The 18197-nt window shown below is 40.4% G+C and overlaps 3 protein-coding genes across 3 annotated transcripts in view; 2 read left to right on the forward strand and 1 right to left on the reverse strand.

The window, feature by feature from the left end:
* LOC149112182 (uncharacterized) lies at positions 1–2033 on the forward strand. The gene has a single exon (XM_089290679.1). It carries the CDS (start codon positions 573–575, stop codon positions 1989–1991), a length of 1419 nt encoding a protein of 472 aa, XP_089146805.1. The 5' UTR covers positions 1–572; the 3' UTR covers positions 1992–2033.
* A 10625-nt stretch (positions 2034–12658) lies between these two features.
* Positions 12659–15851, forward strand: LOC110061634 (uncharacterized). Its single transcript, XM_020768467.2, has one exon. The coding sequence runs from the start codon at positions 12795–12797 to the stop codon at positions 15390–15392; it is 2598 nt and encodes an 865-aa protein (XP_020624126.2). The 5' UTR covers positions 12659–12794; the 3' UTR covers positions 15393–15851.
* LOC110061643 (uncharacterized) overlaps positions 15640–18197 on the reverse strand; it is a 9971-nt gene continuing 7413 nt past the window's right edge. The window contains exons 3-4 of the mRNA XM_089289935.1: positions 16775–17830; positions 15640–16167 (exon numbers count right to left, since the gene is read on the reverse strand). Of these exons, the coding sequence (XP_089146061.1) occupies positions 17356–17830 (475 nt within the window). The 3' untranslated portion in view covers positions 15640–16167; positions 16775–17355. The remainder of the gene's footprint in view (positions 16168–16774; positions 17831–18197) is intronic.

The following is an 18197-nucleotide window of genomic DNA, read 5'->3' on the forward strand; positions in this document are numbered from 1 at the left end:
AGATTTCAGACCATTTCTCTGCGCATTCCTATTTTGTTCCCAAATGGAGGTGTACTTTGTAAGGCAAACAATAGGGCGCGCTCAGACCTGCTTGGGCAAGTTTGGTTGCATGTCACTGTCATGAATTTTGCACAATAGTAATGAGGGCGGGCAAGTAAGGGCATGACTTGGCAAATACAAACATATATGCAGTTCCTTTGCTTGTCAACGGCTCCTTGGCCATGGGTCAGATTTAAAGGAGATCGTGTTGGCCAAATGCTCTTCAAAAGGCAAAATGAGCAAGAAGTGCAAGGTCAATTGGTCGGATATCGATGGAGCATCACCCAAACCAAAACGGCTTCACTTGGAAAAGGATGAAACCGACAGCTTGTATCACTGCCCAATACAAGAGTGTGACCTTGGTGGATTTCAAAGTCAAAGAGGGTGCAGAAAACATGTTAATACCAAGCACAGTTGGTTCTTTTATTTCGATGAAAAGCCCAATTCGAAAGAAATCACAGATTCGCTAAAGGTAGCAAGAAATGTTCCAATGGTGAACACAATTCAAGATCAAACAAGTGAGACTACAAAACATGCCGGAAAGTTACTTCCCTCATTTTCATTTGTCGTGTGACATTGGCGAAGTATTCACGAGATGGTTGACTGGAAGTGGTGGCGGTTGCAAGAAAGATCGCGCAGCTCAACGAATAGTGACAAGATGCTTCAAGTTTCTTAGATTTTGTTGTGAAGACGAGGAAGAGTTGACTTTTGACGTGGTGGACTTTAGTTTGTGTTCTCCAAATTTGTTGTTCAAGTTTATCGACTGCTTACAAGACGAATGCAAGCTTGGACATGGTGGACGTTTAGGCTACATAGATGCCATTTCTGAAATGATCGACTTCAGAAAGCTTCATGGCGCATCAGAGGCAGTCTTTCGAAAGATCTCTGCAACAGAGCTGTACCTCAAAAGAGCGCGAAAGACGGTTGCTAAGATGATGAGATTGCAGTGGACACAAGATTTAGGCATCGAAACACTAGAAGCGAGAGGTCATTGGGCAACAATGGAGGAGTTGTTGGAGGCGGTGAAATTTCATCTGCCGCGTTACGAGAATACCGTGAAGATTTGCAAATCGAGTCCAGCTCAAGTTAACCCTTCAGACTTGACATTTGCCACGAAATTCGTTGCCATGTATCTGTTCATCAAAGTGAAGGGGTCGCGTCCCATGACTTATCAATATTTGACGGTGGACATGACTGCTACAGCTAAGGAAAAGGGTGGATTAATTGATCAGAAAACGTTCAAGACTGGTGGAAAGTATGGATTTGATTCTTTGATTCTGACCGATGCAAACATGCAAGTTGTCAATGGCTACATCTCGAACGTCAGACCTTTGCTTAAACCCCAGTGCGATTTCGTTCTCGTCAACAGAAATGGAGGCCAACATGGTAAATTGGGGGAGATCATGAGCAAACTGGTGTTTGATGCAATTGGAAGGTACATCCATCCCACGCGTTATCGCCAAATTGTTGAAACGCAGAGCCTCAATGAGCTCACTAGCGAGGAGCAGAGGATTTTGTCGGAAGACCAAAAACACAGCTCTGCTGTTGCCAAAGTTCACTATCAAAAGCAACGATCCCGTGAAGTTGCTTTGAAGGGTCACGAGTGCCTGCAAAAACTTCAAGGTGCCAAGGGTTCAGAGGTGGACGAGGACGTCCACGCAAGACTCGGAGATTCAACTTCCGACGCCGGGCCTTCAGTTGGAAGAGTGCAAAATATCAACTCCTCCCCCAATAAGGACGCCCTGCCTAAAAGAATCTTGCGCTCTCAGAGGAACATTCGTCATGTTTTGAAATTCACAAAAGAAGAGGACGATTTTCTAAAGGAAGGGATAACTAAGCACGGGTTTGGACAGTGGACTGCTATTTTGAGAGATGACGATTTCCGATTTCAAGACGGAAGAACAGCGGACTCTCTAAAGAAAAGGGCTGGAATGAAAATGCCACTCGGTTAGCAATTCAACTAGCAAAAAACAACAAATGCACACCAACTAAAATGCAGAGGAAACTGGACCATTTAATTATCGCAATTCGACAAACAGCTAGCCTGTTAACACATCTATGGAACGCGTTTTATAAATGATCAAACTGTAATAAACTCTAATTTCTTGGACACAAAAGTCTATTCTTGTAACGAGTTATCGTAGGTACATGTAGCGTTCTGAGTGCCTAATTCTATTTACTTGATGTGGAAAATTATCAAACTACTGAAAAAGACCACCCTACGGCCTATCTTACGAGGAAAAAAAACCGCTTTTACTTTTGACTAGTAAAGTATCGAGTTAGAACGTTCTGGGATTTTTTGACTGCTTGTTGACTGCTGGGTTGCCTCTTTCGCTTCTTCTTGTTAGAAGTACTAGCTCGGAGTAGTTCAGCAGAGACTGCACAGTCGTCGAAGCTTGAATGAGGCACAGACGCACCACTTGTGCTCGGAAGAGGAGTGATGAAAATACTCTGTACCTCTTCCGTCTCATCCACTCCATTACACTGCTGAGTGATGAAAACACTCTGCTCCTCATCCGTCTCAGGTGCATGTTGCTGATGCTTTCCATTGAGTTTTCTAGACGACTTTTCTTGCCACGTAATTTTCATGTCGATGCCATTTTTTGTCGCACTGGTCAGCAATCAACAGTTATTTTACACCAAACAATAAACTCGATTAACAAGCCACAGTGACGGTAAATTCGTGTGAGAGGAATTTAGGAAATGATGTCTACACATGGTCCCAGTAGGGGCTATCAACAACATCAACCATAACTAATGAGGCAAGCGAAAAGAGTTGAGAAAATATTATCTACAGCGGCGTGTTTTCATCGTGTATCACACAATTATCACGACTCATGTTAAAAACACAAACAAGAATAAATAAACTGAGACAGTTCTCATCTTGATGTTGGGGAAGGTAGGAAAGCGACGTATAAGTGTCACTGGCTTTTGGAGAAAGATGTAACATCTTCTATGTCACCGCAAATGTGGGATGTGGCTCAATGAAAACAGTTGAAACAGAATATAGAAACCAGAGATAAGTAAAATCTTGTATTTCAAAGGCCAAAGGATAAAAGCGCAAAACGTTATGCTTTAGTTTTACAAAGAGATATTAAAACAAGTCTGAACATTTTCGCAAAATCGGTGAAATCCGTCCTTTCCGCCGTGATTACAAGAACGTTTCATCCAACTGCCTCCCAGTGCTGGAAGTTTCCACCGAAGGTTTTTCCTATTAATGGCGGAAAGGACGGATTTTACGGAATTTGCGGATTTTTTAATTTAATTTAAATCTTCTCTTTAAAACTGTAAGTATAATATAAACAATATTATAATACATTATTAATAATATTTTACTGACAGTCTTAAAGAGAAGAATTAAATAAAACCAATTAAAAAAATCCGCGAAATCCGCGAAATCCGCGAAATCCGTCCTTTCCGCCCTTATTAGGAAAAACCCTCGGTGGAAACTTCCAGTGCTGGTAGGCAGTTAAGTGAAACTTTTTACTAAGACGGATTTCACGGATTTTGAAACATTGATAAATTTAACTTAGTCATTCCCTTCCATGTCTCAGTCAAGTGTCTTATTGTGAGAGAACAGTTTGGACCGTTTACCTTTAATTTTTCAACTCTGTTTCAAAATCCAACAACGTTGCTGTTTTTCAATTTTATATTGACTGGGAAATTGCAGTTCAACTTCTAAATGCTTTTACGCCATGGAGCGACAATGAAATGATATAATATCTAAGACTTAAACAGATTTAACGAAAAGTGGCAAAAGGAACGAGGACATTTGGGAAACGATCCGACATCTCTCTCTCTCTCTCTCTCTCTCTCTCTCTCTCTCTCTCTCTCTCTCTCTCTCTCTCTCTCTCTCTCTCTCTCTCTCTCTCTCTCTCTCTCTCTCTCTCTCTCTCTCTCTCTCTCTCTCTCTCTCTCTCTCTCTCTCTCTTTTTCATGGACGTGTTTATAAGGCAGGTAGCCCTAGCTGAGCGTAAATACCAGCAAAACAAGCAAATTTTGACTCAGGAAACACGGTACGTATTAATTCACATTTCGTTTTAGTTTTGCTTTGGATTGAAAGGGTTTCAAATAACGGCTTTCTGCGACTGCAACTTTTGCAATAATGTTAGTTGTTACAGTGTGTCCACTGTCGCTAAAATATTAATTACAGAATTATTTATAGTTTTGCTGTCAAATTAATCGCAACTAAAGAAAAATAACTGTGTGGGATTTAAATTGAGCTTAGAAATTGAAACGATCTGAGTGGAACTGAAAAAGTGAAAATAGGTTTTGGCAGTACAATTATTATCATATCGGTTTCGTGTGCTATATTTGTCCGGTTGCGTGCGTTAAATTTACGAAGTGCTCGCTGCTCGTCATCAGGTATTTTCTAAAGTGCTCGTAGACTTTCTAAAAGTCCTTTCCAATAATATTTCCATTGTTAGTTTCGCCGACCTCTCGCGACTTCGTCGCTCGCGCTCGCGCATTCGTCGCTCAATCTGCCCCTCGCTTCGCGAGACTAGGCGAAGGTTTTCGTCGCGCGAAGATTACACTCTTGCTTCGCTCGAGGGAGATAAGTAAGTCAAGGATTAAGAAAAGGTGGACTTGAGGCAAGTCTTAAGTGCTCGCTGCTCGCATGGCAAATTTGATCACTCCTCGTGCTCGTAAAAATAAAGGCACTGCTCACATGCTTGTAAATGCTCGCAAAGACCATTCGATACGCGCAGGGCGCAGAAAAGAATGGGATTCTTTTCTGCGTCCTGTGTAAAGCCACCATTTATCAGATTTATCGAGCTACAGAGGAGTAAAGCGAAGTTAGAAAAGTGAAGGCATTGTTAAATGGCCCAAAATGTAATGGTAACAAAATACATAAGGAGATGTGAGACCGTGGCTCCTTCGTCTTCGACTTTGCGCAATTTCCCCGTTCAGATTGCCTCGGTTTGACAACGAGATATCAAACGCTCCATCAATATAAAGGTTGTATATCTTTCATGACTAACTCGTCTTCGATTAGTGCGTGGAAAAATCGGTAGGTTTTGAGTGCAATTTTAGATGTGTGCTTCGATTGAATTTGCTTTTTTTCAAGTGAACTTTCTTTCATATCTTTTCAGAGATCAGGCTTAGAAGTGAAGCACTCTGCCAGCACGGAAAGCATTGTCGGAGTTACTTCCTCGTACGGCACCCTTGTCTAAGAACATTTCTATACCACAAGGAGAGCACCCGGGGGGAGGGGACTCCCATATCAATAGGACTGGGGAGCTCGTCGTAACGTTTAGGGGTTAAAAAAAGCAGTTTTGTTCCTCTTAGGGCGTTTTGCATCAAAAGTCCACAGCAGGAGCTTTCGCGGTACCTTTTAGGGTATTGAGCCGAAAAAATGTGACAGGAGATAATGTGTTTCGTAAGAATTGGTAACTCTTAGGGGAGAAAAACATTTCAAACCACGCTCCACAAAACAGGATCTTGGTACTTCTTAGGGCTCTTTTCAGAATTTCTGACGAGCAAACCGTCCTTTTTATATAGGAGTCCCCCCCCCCCCCCCCCGGGAAAAGCACCGCGTTTCAAAGATTTCTAACGACCTCCTTCTGTTTTTCCTTTTCTAAGCCGATATCAGTGACTGCTTAACCCAGGCGCGCCGTGGTGGATCAATAATAACACTATTCATGCTCGGGCAGAGTCAGTCCGTGAGGCATCATTTCATAAACGCTTTTTCCACCTATTTTATTACACAAGTTTATAATTAGAACTACGTGGTGACTTAGATAGGGTTAGTGCTTTGTAATTTGTAGGTCGTGGGATCCATTTCTAGCACGAGTGAGCGTAATGTTTTTTTCTCTATTTTTTTTTTTTTTTTTTTATCAACGTACTTGTTTCCATAATTTCGCCGTTCCATATCATGTTTATTTACAGTACCGCAACGAAACGTAGCGTTCGAATTCTTCGCAATTCTCCTGTCCGTTTCGAATCTTAAAAATTTCAATCTACTGAAGGCTTTAATCACTCGAAAAGTAAAACGGCTCATCAATTTTGCGATATTCTTTGATTTCTCTTTGGGTGGTCGTGTACGGCAGGAACCCGGTCAAATGGGTAAGCTGACCAAGGAGGTGTTTTAATTAAGTTTATCTTTATTATTTTTTTCCCTTTATTTCCTTTCTTTTAGCTCTTTAATAATCCTTAATGTAAAGCGCCATGGTCAATTAGTGGATTTAGCCCTGTGTGAATAATTTTATTATCGTCATCATTAGCATTAGCATTAGTATTAGCATTAGCATTAGCATTAGCATTAGCATTAGCATTAGCATAAGCATTACCATTATCATTATCATTATCATTACATTATCATCGATATCGTTATCGCTATTATTATTATTATTATTACTATTATTATTGTTTTTAATGTATTCTCTATCAGTTTTCTATCTTTACTATTAGCAGTATTGAAGCGAAGACGAGTAACATTCCATAATTAGTAGAATGTGTACTGTAAATGTGAGAGTTATTTTCTTTTGTTTTTGATTACTTCTCGCGTATAATCGATGACACAAACCACAGATACTTTTCTTACCTTCTGTGACATTTTAAACAAGTCATTCCAATTTCCAGCTCTTCTCAATTTCATTCATGTCTGTTAACTACATTTTGCCTTGACTTTATTAGAAGTGTTATTGTAAATAGTTTTGTGCTGTAAATAATTATCACGTAAAGTTTTAATGAAGAATAAAATTTATTATCGTTGTTTATTATTATAATTATCATTATCATTATCATCATCATCATTATTATTATTATTATTATGTCTATATTAAATTAGTAATAGTTATTGGACCGAGTGGAGTACAATTCAGGGAGTAATCGCGCGAGTAATTTCAAAATCGGACGAGCGCGAAGCGCGAGGCCGATTTGAAATTACAAGCACAATTACTCCCTGAATTGTACGACACGAGGTCCAATTACTAATTAATCGTACCTATAACAAATTTCGAAATTTAAAATGTCTTTTAAGGTTAAGAACTTCTTTTGAGCGAAAACTTCTGTAGCGCTTTTCATAAGTTCTGAAAACTGTAGGAAACATTGCGAAGGAAGCCATTAAAGCGCGTGTAATTGACGTGCGAATCACGTGGGTATCCAATTACAGGTATCCAATTACAACAAGTTCAAATTGGATACCTGTAATTGGACACCCACGTGATCGCACGCCGATTACGTGACAAATAGGCGCGCGGAGTACCAATCACGATCGAGAGTTCTGTTATAGGTACGATTATGTCTATTATTGTATAAACTCTTGTTCTTAGGCCATTGTAACTTGATTAAGAATACTGTAACGCAAACAGCGGTGATTAACATTGTATTCCAACCCATTTTAATACAGAAATTGACGTTTCCTATGCTAGTTTACATACATTTTCAAAGTCAGACATGAAAACTATATATCGTAAATATTAGAAATCTGGAACCTCGACTGAGAAAAATGATCTGCAGCAGTACGTTAACCTGAAGAGTAACAGCTACAACTTCTCTACTGACATTGACATTAAGAGAAGGCTTTAGCTCTTGAATGAACAGAGTGTCTTTAAGTTTTGCAAAGAAAGTCAGTTTTTCCGGACGTTCTGAAATGTCAAAATAATCCCATTTTATGTTGTGACCAGTAGTTTTTACATGATCAGCAATGGCTGATGAGTGGTCACTTTTAGCGAGGGCCTTGAAATGTTCTGTTTTTCTGTCCTGGAGTTTTCCTTTTGTTTTTGCCAACGTAAAATTCATCACAGTCCCCGCAATCAGCTTTATAGATGACTTTGGACCTCTGAAAGCGGTTCAAGCGATCTTTCATGGAAAGGAAGATTTGATGCGGCGTGTATTTTGGAATATGATCTTGAGGTTGACGAAAGAGCCTGACAAGTTGTAACCAAGTCACGAAACGTCTGAAATCCGGTGTATACATGTACAACTAATGGCCGTTTCGGTCAATGGTTTCAACCCATTGACCGAATTGAAATCATAATTGGTATGTAATATCAGTACCCCGGGATCAGTACACGTCAAAAAATAACAACAAGAAAAACAAACGAAGAAATGAAAAATAATCCTTGTTCACTTTGGGACTCGAACTCTCTTCTCTCTCTCTGTCGTATGAGAGTCATACCGCGAGCACGAAACGTTACATCTGTGTAGTCGGACCCGTCATCATATAGTCCAGTCCCTGACCTCTCTCCAATCTCCGCGCACTCTTTCTAGAGGATGAACCCTGGCGGCCAAAGAGAGAGCCAGGAGTCAGTCCATGATAACTAACATGCGCATGCTCCGGACGCCGCCATCCCGGCTTTCCCTTAAATCAGGGGAAAAAACCATATATGGTACACTACTTTCCTTTTTCTATAAGAATATTGTTTTTCCCGCTCAGGCTGAATAGTCTTATTTTTCTACGACTTTAGGCTGGAAATATTCTTTTGAAAATTCTTAAATTAGATAAATGAATTCAAAGTGGACTTCAGTAAAAAGTCAGATTATCTGTCCTATCATGATTTATTTGACGGCGATGAAGTAATTTTAGAGCCAGACTGATATGTCATGCGTAACTTCTTGCAGAAATGTCAATAGCATCGAACATACAGCTACTGCTGTGTTTGTTGTTTCTTGTCTAAACAACAACCAAGGGCGATCTAAAGCCGTCCAGCAAAAAATACAAGAAAATTGGGCAAACGGAAGGAGAAGGACGGAAACTGCCGGGCTAGCCCGGTTAAGATCTCGGTTTTTGGGACCGAGATCTCGGTAACCGGGATGAAAATTTTCCCATATGAACAGTCCAGCCCGAGTGACCGGGACGAAACTTGTTTGACAAAATAGCTTCGCTCTCGCAACCTAGCGACAAAATCAGGCATAGTTATTATCTTGAATTTCATCCTGGTCGAACGGGCGGCAGAAATTTCCCTGATCAAAATTCGGCCGGTTACCAGCCCGGTTACTGGGCTCATTTGAAAAGGCTGTAGAGCTGTAAATTCCAAACGACAATTCAGTCCGCGCGATTTTTCTAAAGCGTAAAGTTAAATACAATGTACTGAAAAGAATTGGAAATGGTTAGCTGAGTACAATTTAAGCAAGAGATCTGCTAAAACAATTAGATTATGAGCTCGATGGAGACTTCTATGAGGAGTGAAATTTGCTTTGTGGTGTGGAAACTTGCTTTGTGGTGTTATTTATTCTAAAAGTGTGTTAGTAACAAAACACTATGTTCTCTATATATCTCGTTCCAATTTAACGAGTATAAGTAACTCTGCAAAATCAGCTGTGTAAAGATATTACGCCCTTGGTAAAGAAACATTTGGTAGTCAAAGACAACGGAAGAGAACTAGCTAGTATTTTTGTAATTTAAATATGGCTATACAACTGCGATTCGAAATAACTCCTCATTATTTTAAGCGCGCAAGACAACTGTTTTGTACTAACGTGATCGTAAGTTTCAAGGCCTTTTGAAACAAAGCACTGTATCGACACGAAACCTTTTCATGAACAGTACAAGATCAGAAACACAGATAACGAAAATATTTCGCAGTTGTACAACCAGCTTTCTATATTTTTCTAGGGCTAATAATTTACAATTGAGAAGTTTTAAGAAGTCAGGATAAAAAATCTAAAAAGTGATAAGGTATTGGCTATAACACTTAAAACAGTCATTTATCAGACCTAGCTCAGTAGCTAACGTTTTGTCCATAATCAGAACTAATCAGGGCTCCAGTAAGGTCCAATAACATAACTTATTCAGCTCAGTATGACACTCATGTACACTTCCATCAACTTCACAGCGTTTAACATGCTTTAACTTCAGAACACAGAGAGTATCGTTTCCAGAAAGTACATTAAAATAATCTCTAAGATTTGGAACTAATTTGGACAAACAATAATCTTACTGTTGACGACATTTTCGAGATATTACAGTAATATAATGGCAATCGAACCGTGAACACTTGACACTTTTTTCTACATTTTTTTGGATGACTATGGAGTGAATTCGAAGCCTCATCTTAGCGTGGTACACTGTAAAAATGCAAATCGTATGCAGTGTAAAAACACTACATACTCTTGTTAATAGGAAGAGTCTTCTTTCTATGGTCACTTAAAAACAACGTACAAAAAAACTGCCAAGTGTTCACGGTCCTGCCAGGGCGCTTTCCATTCAAGCGAAAGTTCAGGACTCCGGACAAATGGAACGGGAATTCCCGGGTAGGGATTTTAGAAAATTTGGGTGTACCGCGATTGTCCACTGGAAATTTCCGGAAATTTAACAGAAACTTGGTCGAATGAAGCGCCTATATTCTGGCTTCCCTCTGCTTCTTTATTACAAGAGACGCATGTTTAAAAAGTTCGCGAAATATAATATTAAGTCGTGAAAAATCGCAAAATGAAATTTTAAGTTCTTGAGAAAATTTCACGCAACAAGCCAGTTTTTTGCAAGTGACTAATGACCGGTGACCAACATGCGTGCACTAACAACAAAACCTAACTCAAACACGAGAATATTAAACAGTAGATCTCTGTTGTTTATTTTTCTGATTCTACTAAATTTCGCGCAATCTCACTGAGTTCTGAGAAATTGATGTTACATCAGTAAAATGTCCCCTTTGGCTAGTTAATAGCCCTAAAATGAGCTTAAAAGAAAATTTACTTGATGGCGTTGTCAATAAAGCCACAAGTTCAGACCTGTACAACCGCAGGTAGACGCTTCACCATGACGCCTCCCAGTTACGGGAACCTTTCCAAAGCAGGGACACTCTCCATTGAACTACCGCCGGAAGAGTTCGTCGAAATTCCATAGTAATCGATATATGTTCGGAAACCTTTTAAAAGCAGGCATTCTAGACACCAACAGCAGGGAGCAGGTGGTGTTCAGTGATCCATTCATTAAGAAATCAAGGGATTATTCATAAGAACTTTACATCTCTTTGTTGTTCGCTCGGGAGATTAATTCCATAGTTTCGTTATAAGACAACGATTCGTTGAACGATCGCTGCACGGATCACAACACACCGGCTTCACAAAACGCCTTAACTTATAACCGACGTATATGAGGAACCCACAAAGGTACTGCTCTGGTCTTTTCACGCTGATCGGTCAATTTTTCCTTTCTTTAAATTGTTCGGGTTAATTTAAGAGATGCCTGTCGCATTTAGTTCCTTGTTCATGACCCACACAGTCTGAAGTTAAGGTGTTTGTGTTCTTAATTAAGCTGCTCAAACCGCCTGGGGTTAAAGACTGACAAGGACTGACTCGCACCGTATAACAGCACGTGCCCCGTGCAATAGCCGCGTGGTCCAGCACCAGTTTTGTTTACAACATCTCATGGCCGGACGAGTGGCAGTCTAACGTTGATGTTCTTGAAGGTGACAGGATGAAGGAATGCTTTTTCTCGAGGGGTCTTCTATCAATAGTAAGAACTATGGCGTTAAAGAGGTTAACTATTCTGCTTTTACTTTAGTTACAAGAGTGATCAACGTGTAATTTCTCTTTACAATTTCAATATATATAACTTGTTAAGTAGCCGGTTGTTGAGAATAACGGCCGGGAAATCGTCAACTGCAGAACAATTTTTTCACGACTCGCCAAATTATTAGAACAGATCATTAAATCAAATTTTCTGCTTAGTATAATTCTACTAATTTAGATGCAATCTGATTGGCTGAGCTGTCGCACACTATCGACCATTGGTGAGAACTGGGCAGAGGTCGTCTACAAAATGGCGACGTTTTCTCGTTTCTTCCGAAGTTTAATTTGGAAGGATTTAGAAATATTACAGAAAAATTTGAATCCCGTGAAGTCTAAAAGAAGGAAATTCGCGTTTTGTTTAGTGGCTTTAAAGAATTCAAAATTGTTAATAAATTAATGAAAGTGAGTACTTAGCTGCAAGTTTTAAATGATAATTTAGTTTGTGCGTAATGTCCTTTAAGCGTATTACTACTTGATATGTACAGAAATAATTATTGAAAATCATTACTTGAAGGAATTTTAGTTAGAATTCTTCTAAAACTGTTAGTTTATTCGCTCTTGATTTCTATCAGGTGGCAGCTAATTCTGTCTTCGACCTCATGAATCGTTTCCTCACGAATCGCTGCCTTGAACTAGTATCTCATCCTTATGGTACGGAAAACATTAAATAAGCACCAACCTGATGGGATACTAACCTCGAATATTCACTTTAGTAAATTGGTTATATTATCTCTTTACAGAAACAACTGTTTTTTACTCTGCTATGCCTTGCTGTGATGTCACTGATATTTCTTTACCGAAATCCCGAGTGGGGCCTGGAATCTATCATAATTCTACGCCAGAAATATGATCTGTCTTCCTTCGGTGAGTTGTTTTACAATACAAACAATCCTTCTCTTCCCTAGTCCGTGAAATCTAGGGCTAATGTTTTCGCTCCATGCTCCACAGACAAGTCACACAAGGGGTTTTGGGGGGAATGCAGGATATTAAGGTAAAAAAATTCACGGGAAACGGGATATTTGTGGGGAAACATTAACTGGATAAGTCAAGTTTAGAACAAATTTTCCTTGATATCGAGTAGGAAAATTGATAGTTGTTGAAGTTGAAATTTACGGGACACGAGATATTTAGGCCAAAAATTGACGGGATATGGGATACACAGACCCATTCTGGGGCCTCAGGAGTTAACAGCTGACTTCGCTACGCTGCCTCTATTAATTCCTTAGACTGGAAGAAACTTAAGCCTGACTTTCAACCTGTAAGACTGACGACACTTCTTTGCCTCTTATGTAGCCATCATGACCGCTTTTTCCGTTGTAGATAAAAAGACACTCCTTGAAGCCTATCCTGAACACCTGTTGATTCATGGTGCCTACGATATGACGGAGGCAGCGGTAACCCTCAGTAAACACAGAGCTGTTGAACTAGAGGAACGGCTTCGTACGTTGTCCGACGACGACAGAAATCCCAGAGAACTAACGTCAGAGCAGGCTCGAGCCCCTTCAACTTCTACAGCCACTCATCAGTGTTCGTACGAAGGATTACAATCTTCAGGGAAATTCCCATCGCCTAACATGAGCTGTGTGTTGCACAAGAAAACAGAAGAAGAATGTAACAAGGCCTTCAAATACTTTGGAGAGTACAACCTGACGTCCGAGCCGCCTCGATGCAGAAAGCCAGCAAGTCGACCGATCTGTACGTTTCTCTCCGAGTCCCGGTTCAGTCCTAGAGACAAGGTGTCAGTGACATGCTGGAGAGACGTTTGTTCCAAATCATCGCCGATTCTCCTTGGTTGTTCTGATCCAGAATATGGGATCGCAGACGAGGAAAAGAACTGGCTTAAATTCCACAGCGTAGGCGAACTGGAACAGGAGTTGCCCGGGATAGTCACACAGAATTCAATCCAAGGTTTTAACTCTTGCCTTCTTAAGTGTAAAATGGGAAGGACAAAAGTCAAGCAGGCTCTCATTTTCCCGCCAATTTTAAAACGCGCAGCAGAGAAAACCACGCGCTCAGCAAAGAAAATAAATGTGAATATTGTTCTCGAGGATTCTGTTTCAAGATCCCACTTTTACCGGTCCATGCCACGGACGGCCCAGTCCCTTCGCGATATTTATAGAGCTTCTAGCTTCCAGGCCACAGTTCTCGATTTTGAGCTCGTTCAAAGTTATGCGGCGTACACTCTTCTAAATGCCCAATTCATGATGGCGGGGAAATCCCTACAAGGCACTAGCAGCAATGGCAAAAATCCAAAGCGAGTGAACGGTATCAATGTGCTTACTGAGATATTCAAACAATTTGGTTACCAAACTTTAATGCACGAGGACCTATGCTGGTTCGATGAATGGGGAAGTTTTTTCTCGCCCGATTACAAGAAAAAAGTGAAGCCCTTTACGGAGGCATTTAAACGCGTCTTTGAAAGTTTTGAACAAGCAACTAGTCCGTACGTGGACAATAAAGGCCTAACTTTGCTCTCCTGTGATATCTTAAAGGAGCTCGGTGCTACAAATCCTTTTAGTGGAAACTACAAAAATAATCATTGCTGGGACGGAAGATCGATGAGTGAATATCTTTTGTTTTACGTTAGGAGGTTTCTCTCGCTGGTCGATCGAAACCCAGAAGTAGCGCCAGCACTAGCATACACGCATCTCAATACAGGGCACGAACCCTCTGGAAAACGCATTCGAAGTGATGATATTATTTTGTCCAAGTTCCTTGAGGAAATGGCAAGAAGTGACAACACGCTGAGCATTGTTCTTTCAGATCACGGGGGCAAGACAACGGACTACGCGATCGAGACACTTCCAGGCAGCTTAGAAGTGTACAGCCCAATGTTCTTTATGATAATTCCGCACAAAGTTGCAGAGCGGCTTGGTAAGGATAGGATGAATGCGCTTATTCTAAACCAGAAACGCCTAGTCACGGTTTCAGACTTACATCATACACTTACATCTATTGCAGCAATGACGGACGACGAAAGCGCAAATGTCGAAGCCAGCGGATTGTTTAAACCTGTCTCGCCAAATCGCACTTGCGCAGATATAAAAGGTCTTTCCTCTGATGTCAAGTGTCGATGCCAGGGCTGGACAAAGCTTCTGAGCCCTCAATCGACTGATGTGATTTGGCTAGCGGAGTTTGCCCTCGGGCAAATCAATAACATGCTACAGACGCAATACTTGCGAGGAGTGGGTAGAACAAAAGCAAAACGCAATAGTGGATTCGGTAATTGTGCCAGATATGTAGGAAAAGCAATTGAGCGGCCGAGACAGGAGCTTGTCGGCAAACACTACATTACTACGTTAGTTTTAGTCGTTGAACCAGCTTACGGCGTAAAATCGAAAGAACGATTTGAAGTTCATCTTAAACATTCAAGCGTTCGCGAACACAGCATCACCTTGATAAAATACACGCGACTTAGCTTCTACAGTAAATACAAAACTTGCGTCGATAGACTCGTGGACGTCCAGCTTTGCGCATGCGCGGTGCACCATTCAAACAAACACGAGAAGCGCGGAGGATCGGCCGTGGAAAAACTAATCCGCACGCGCCATTTTATAGACTACGGAATGAAAAGCACCACGCGTTTTCTCGAATCCAAATGCCTATTGGTCACAATCCGATATTTAAAAAGGCTGGTTGTTTCCAAGAAGCAAACTCGCTTATTGAGCATCGAAGTCGCGAATGTTTGCAAAGACAATACCATGAGAGTCAAACTCGGGGGAATCCACAAGGACACGCGGTTCTCAGTCGCTTTACCAGTGTCCCTTGTCGTTAAGCCAAGGACCATACAGTTTGTACTTGCAGCTCTCAATGGCTGGAAGTACGGATTATTTAAACCAGTTTTTGTGCATGCTCCATATGTACAATCGAAGAAAGGTTACGTGAAAGATACGTGACAAATACAATTAAGTCATCGTTTTGTTAGCTGCAAGTTCACTCGGCAGGGTGTAAGCCCTTTTAAAAAACGTTGAACAATCGACAAATAGCTAGGTCGTGCGTCCTAGCACTATCGTCAGCCCCGCTTTCTAATCTTTGAAGCTTAGCTGATATTAAGTAAAGGAGATTAAGTTTCCCCAACGCTATCCCACGCAAAGTTACAGTGGTCAAAGTAACTTTTGACTGTTAACAGGTTCGTCTGTTACATTTGATTTTTTTTTTTTTTTACTTTTTGATTATCGACGGATCTTTTTAACCATTTGGACTACACCGGCGCTTTCGTTATAAAAGCCTATACGAATTGCTTATCATGAGCAAGGAACATAAAGACCATAAAGAATGACTTAAGACCGCTTTCGATTGATTATATATCGAAAGGAATCATGTAATGTTTAGGAATGTATGCTTGCAAACCATAACACGTATGCTAGAAGACTTTCATGTTTAATTTTTGGTGGTAAATTTTAGCGTTTAATACGATGAAAAATTTCGTAATTTTTTGAAAGTGAATGTTTCCATAAATATACTAGGGATAAAAATATTTATTATGACAAACTGTAATGAATGAGTAAAAACAGTTCTTTATACCAGATTACCTAATGGTTACAATTAACGACTGCAATATTTAACGCGGCCGTCTCAAAAAACCTAGACGGCTGCTGAGTATGTACGCTTCTCTTCAGTCCTCTTCACACTGATTGTAGAGTGGTGTATCGTACTTTGTGGCATGTATAGCTGGTTTTCACATGACGTCACTTAAATTCGAACTACAAAACTATTGATCTTCCTGAGATTTTACTTTGATGATGTATAAGAGCAGCTGAAAACTAATATTCATACAAATTTTCGCTTCGAATGGTTTCGTGGTTTTGTAATACACTACGCTTGAATTTCCAAACTTTTGCGTGACGCGGCATTTACATGACGGCCTAGAGAGCTGTCATGATGGTTAAAAAACTGACTTATTTCGGGGAACTTGGCTATCTGAACAGTTCATGTCTTAAAAAAGTATTATTTTAATGTTTTAGAGTTCCTCGAGGGATAAATTAACGGTTTTGTAGCAAAACTCAGTGGCAGGATGTTTCTGTTGGTTTCCAGCCGCCATGTTGGTGCCCATACGGATGGGCACCAGCATGGCGTCTCCATACAAATATCTATAAATTTGGGAAAAAATTTTCTCTACATATCTCGCGTAAGAAAAATTCTTGTGACCAGAATTTTGGCGAGAGTCTTTGCATATATACCTTCTTTCATTTCCCAGATTCTGGACTTTATCTATTGACCGGTTTTGATTTTTATTTTGATCTATTTTGAATTGCGTGACACTGAAAACCAGCAATACGATTAAAATACTTTCACTTTACACTACTTCTCTTTGTCCATCAAAAATAAAATGCAATAATATGAAGCGACCACGGAAAGAAAAATCAGAGAATGCTTATCTCACATGCACTGCAGACAATCTCATAAACGCTACGAGAAAGCCAAAATGGCGTGGAAGAGCTAAGAATGAGCACGAATCGCGAAGCGTTGGTGGAGAACTGGAAATGAGTCTGTTCCTGAGTTTCAGGAAGATTCTCCTGTTCCAGTTTCTCAGATTGTGAGAAAAGGCGAAAATAAACACCTGGAACAGGCTATGGGAAGTGCCAGCCCGCTATACCGAGAATCACAAACGTAAAACATGCCACGTATAAAAAATACCGTCTTTTCAGGCATGTACATGTATTATTATAAAGGGAAATATTGGGTAGTGTAACACAAGACCTTATACACTTTTCTGTGTAGTTAAGACCAGAATTTCTCCCTTCCATGCCCTATGGGCAGTTCTGTTTAAACTCTCCTTCCCGCTACTTAGGTTTAGACCCAAAATTTGGAGGGGTAGGAAGAGTTCAGTGATATTAATGTTTCTTTTAAACACGTCTGTTAAGACGATGTTCCTTGGTATTCCTGGCACTGTTCAATCAGTGCCTCTGATCCATCCCTTACACTAGTACGCTTGTTTATAATTCTATCCAGCAGTATGTGAGCAACAGGATACAAATCCTCGCCCTTCTTATCTATGATCTTATCCAGGGCTTTAAGCTTCGATATCCGTTCTTGTAGGCTTTCCCATCTATATACTCCTCTTCTTGCCACACTTGTCAAAACGAGATAAGGTAGCCCACTAATGGTGACTGCAGTTCCTCCTCCGATTAAAACTCCAAGCACAATGGGAATAGTTTGTTTTTTGCAGGTCCTCCATGCTATTATTCCGCCAAGAATCATTCCGAGAAGAATGGCAGCGACCAGGGCGTTTCTTCCATGTGTCATGATTTGGTCTTTCATTGTCTTGCTGTAGTTGTACTGCCTTTCCACTATTTTTGGATCCACTTTAACGAAGCCTTCAAGCTCTGTGTGCCTGGAAATTGAATGTAGATTCTTAAAACTTGGTGTTTTTTTAAATATAATTTGACACTGGGAAAACAGAATAAAAGGACTCCTGAGGACAACCGAGAACAACATGGCGACCAACAGTGGCGGATCTGACAGGATAGAGGAGTTGCGTACAATCAAACTTAAAGACCGAGTATTGACCATAATGCTTTCTGCGCGTCTGCTATTGTTTTGGTTACATGATAGCGAGGTTTCTATTGTTTTCTAATGCTGCACAGCGTGCACTGCATCCTGGTCAAAACTGGGTTCTTAATGTTCGTCGAAGTGTGTTTCATTAGAGAGAATCACGTGGACAGGCGTCATTTTTTTTACAAGGATTTTCATGGTTTTGC

This window comes from Orbicella faveolata, unplaced genomic scaffold (assembly GCF_042242905.1).
Source record: "Orbicella faveolata isolate gen_17 unplaced genomic scaffold, um_ofav_v1 contig_2, whole genome shotgun sequence".
Taxonomy (NCBI): Eukaryota; Metazoa; Cnidaria; class Anthozoa; order Scleractinia; family Merulinidae; genus Orbicella; species Orbicella faveolata.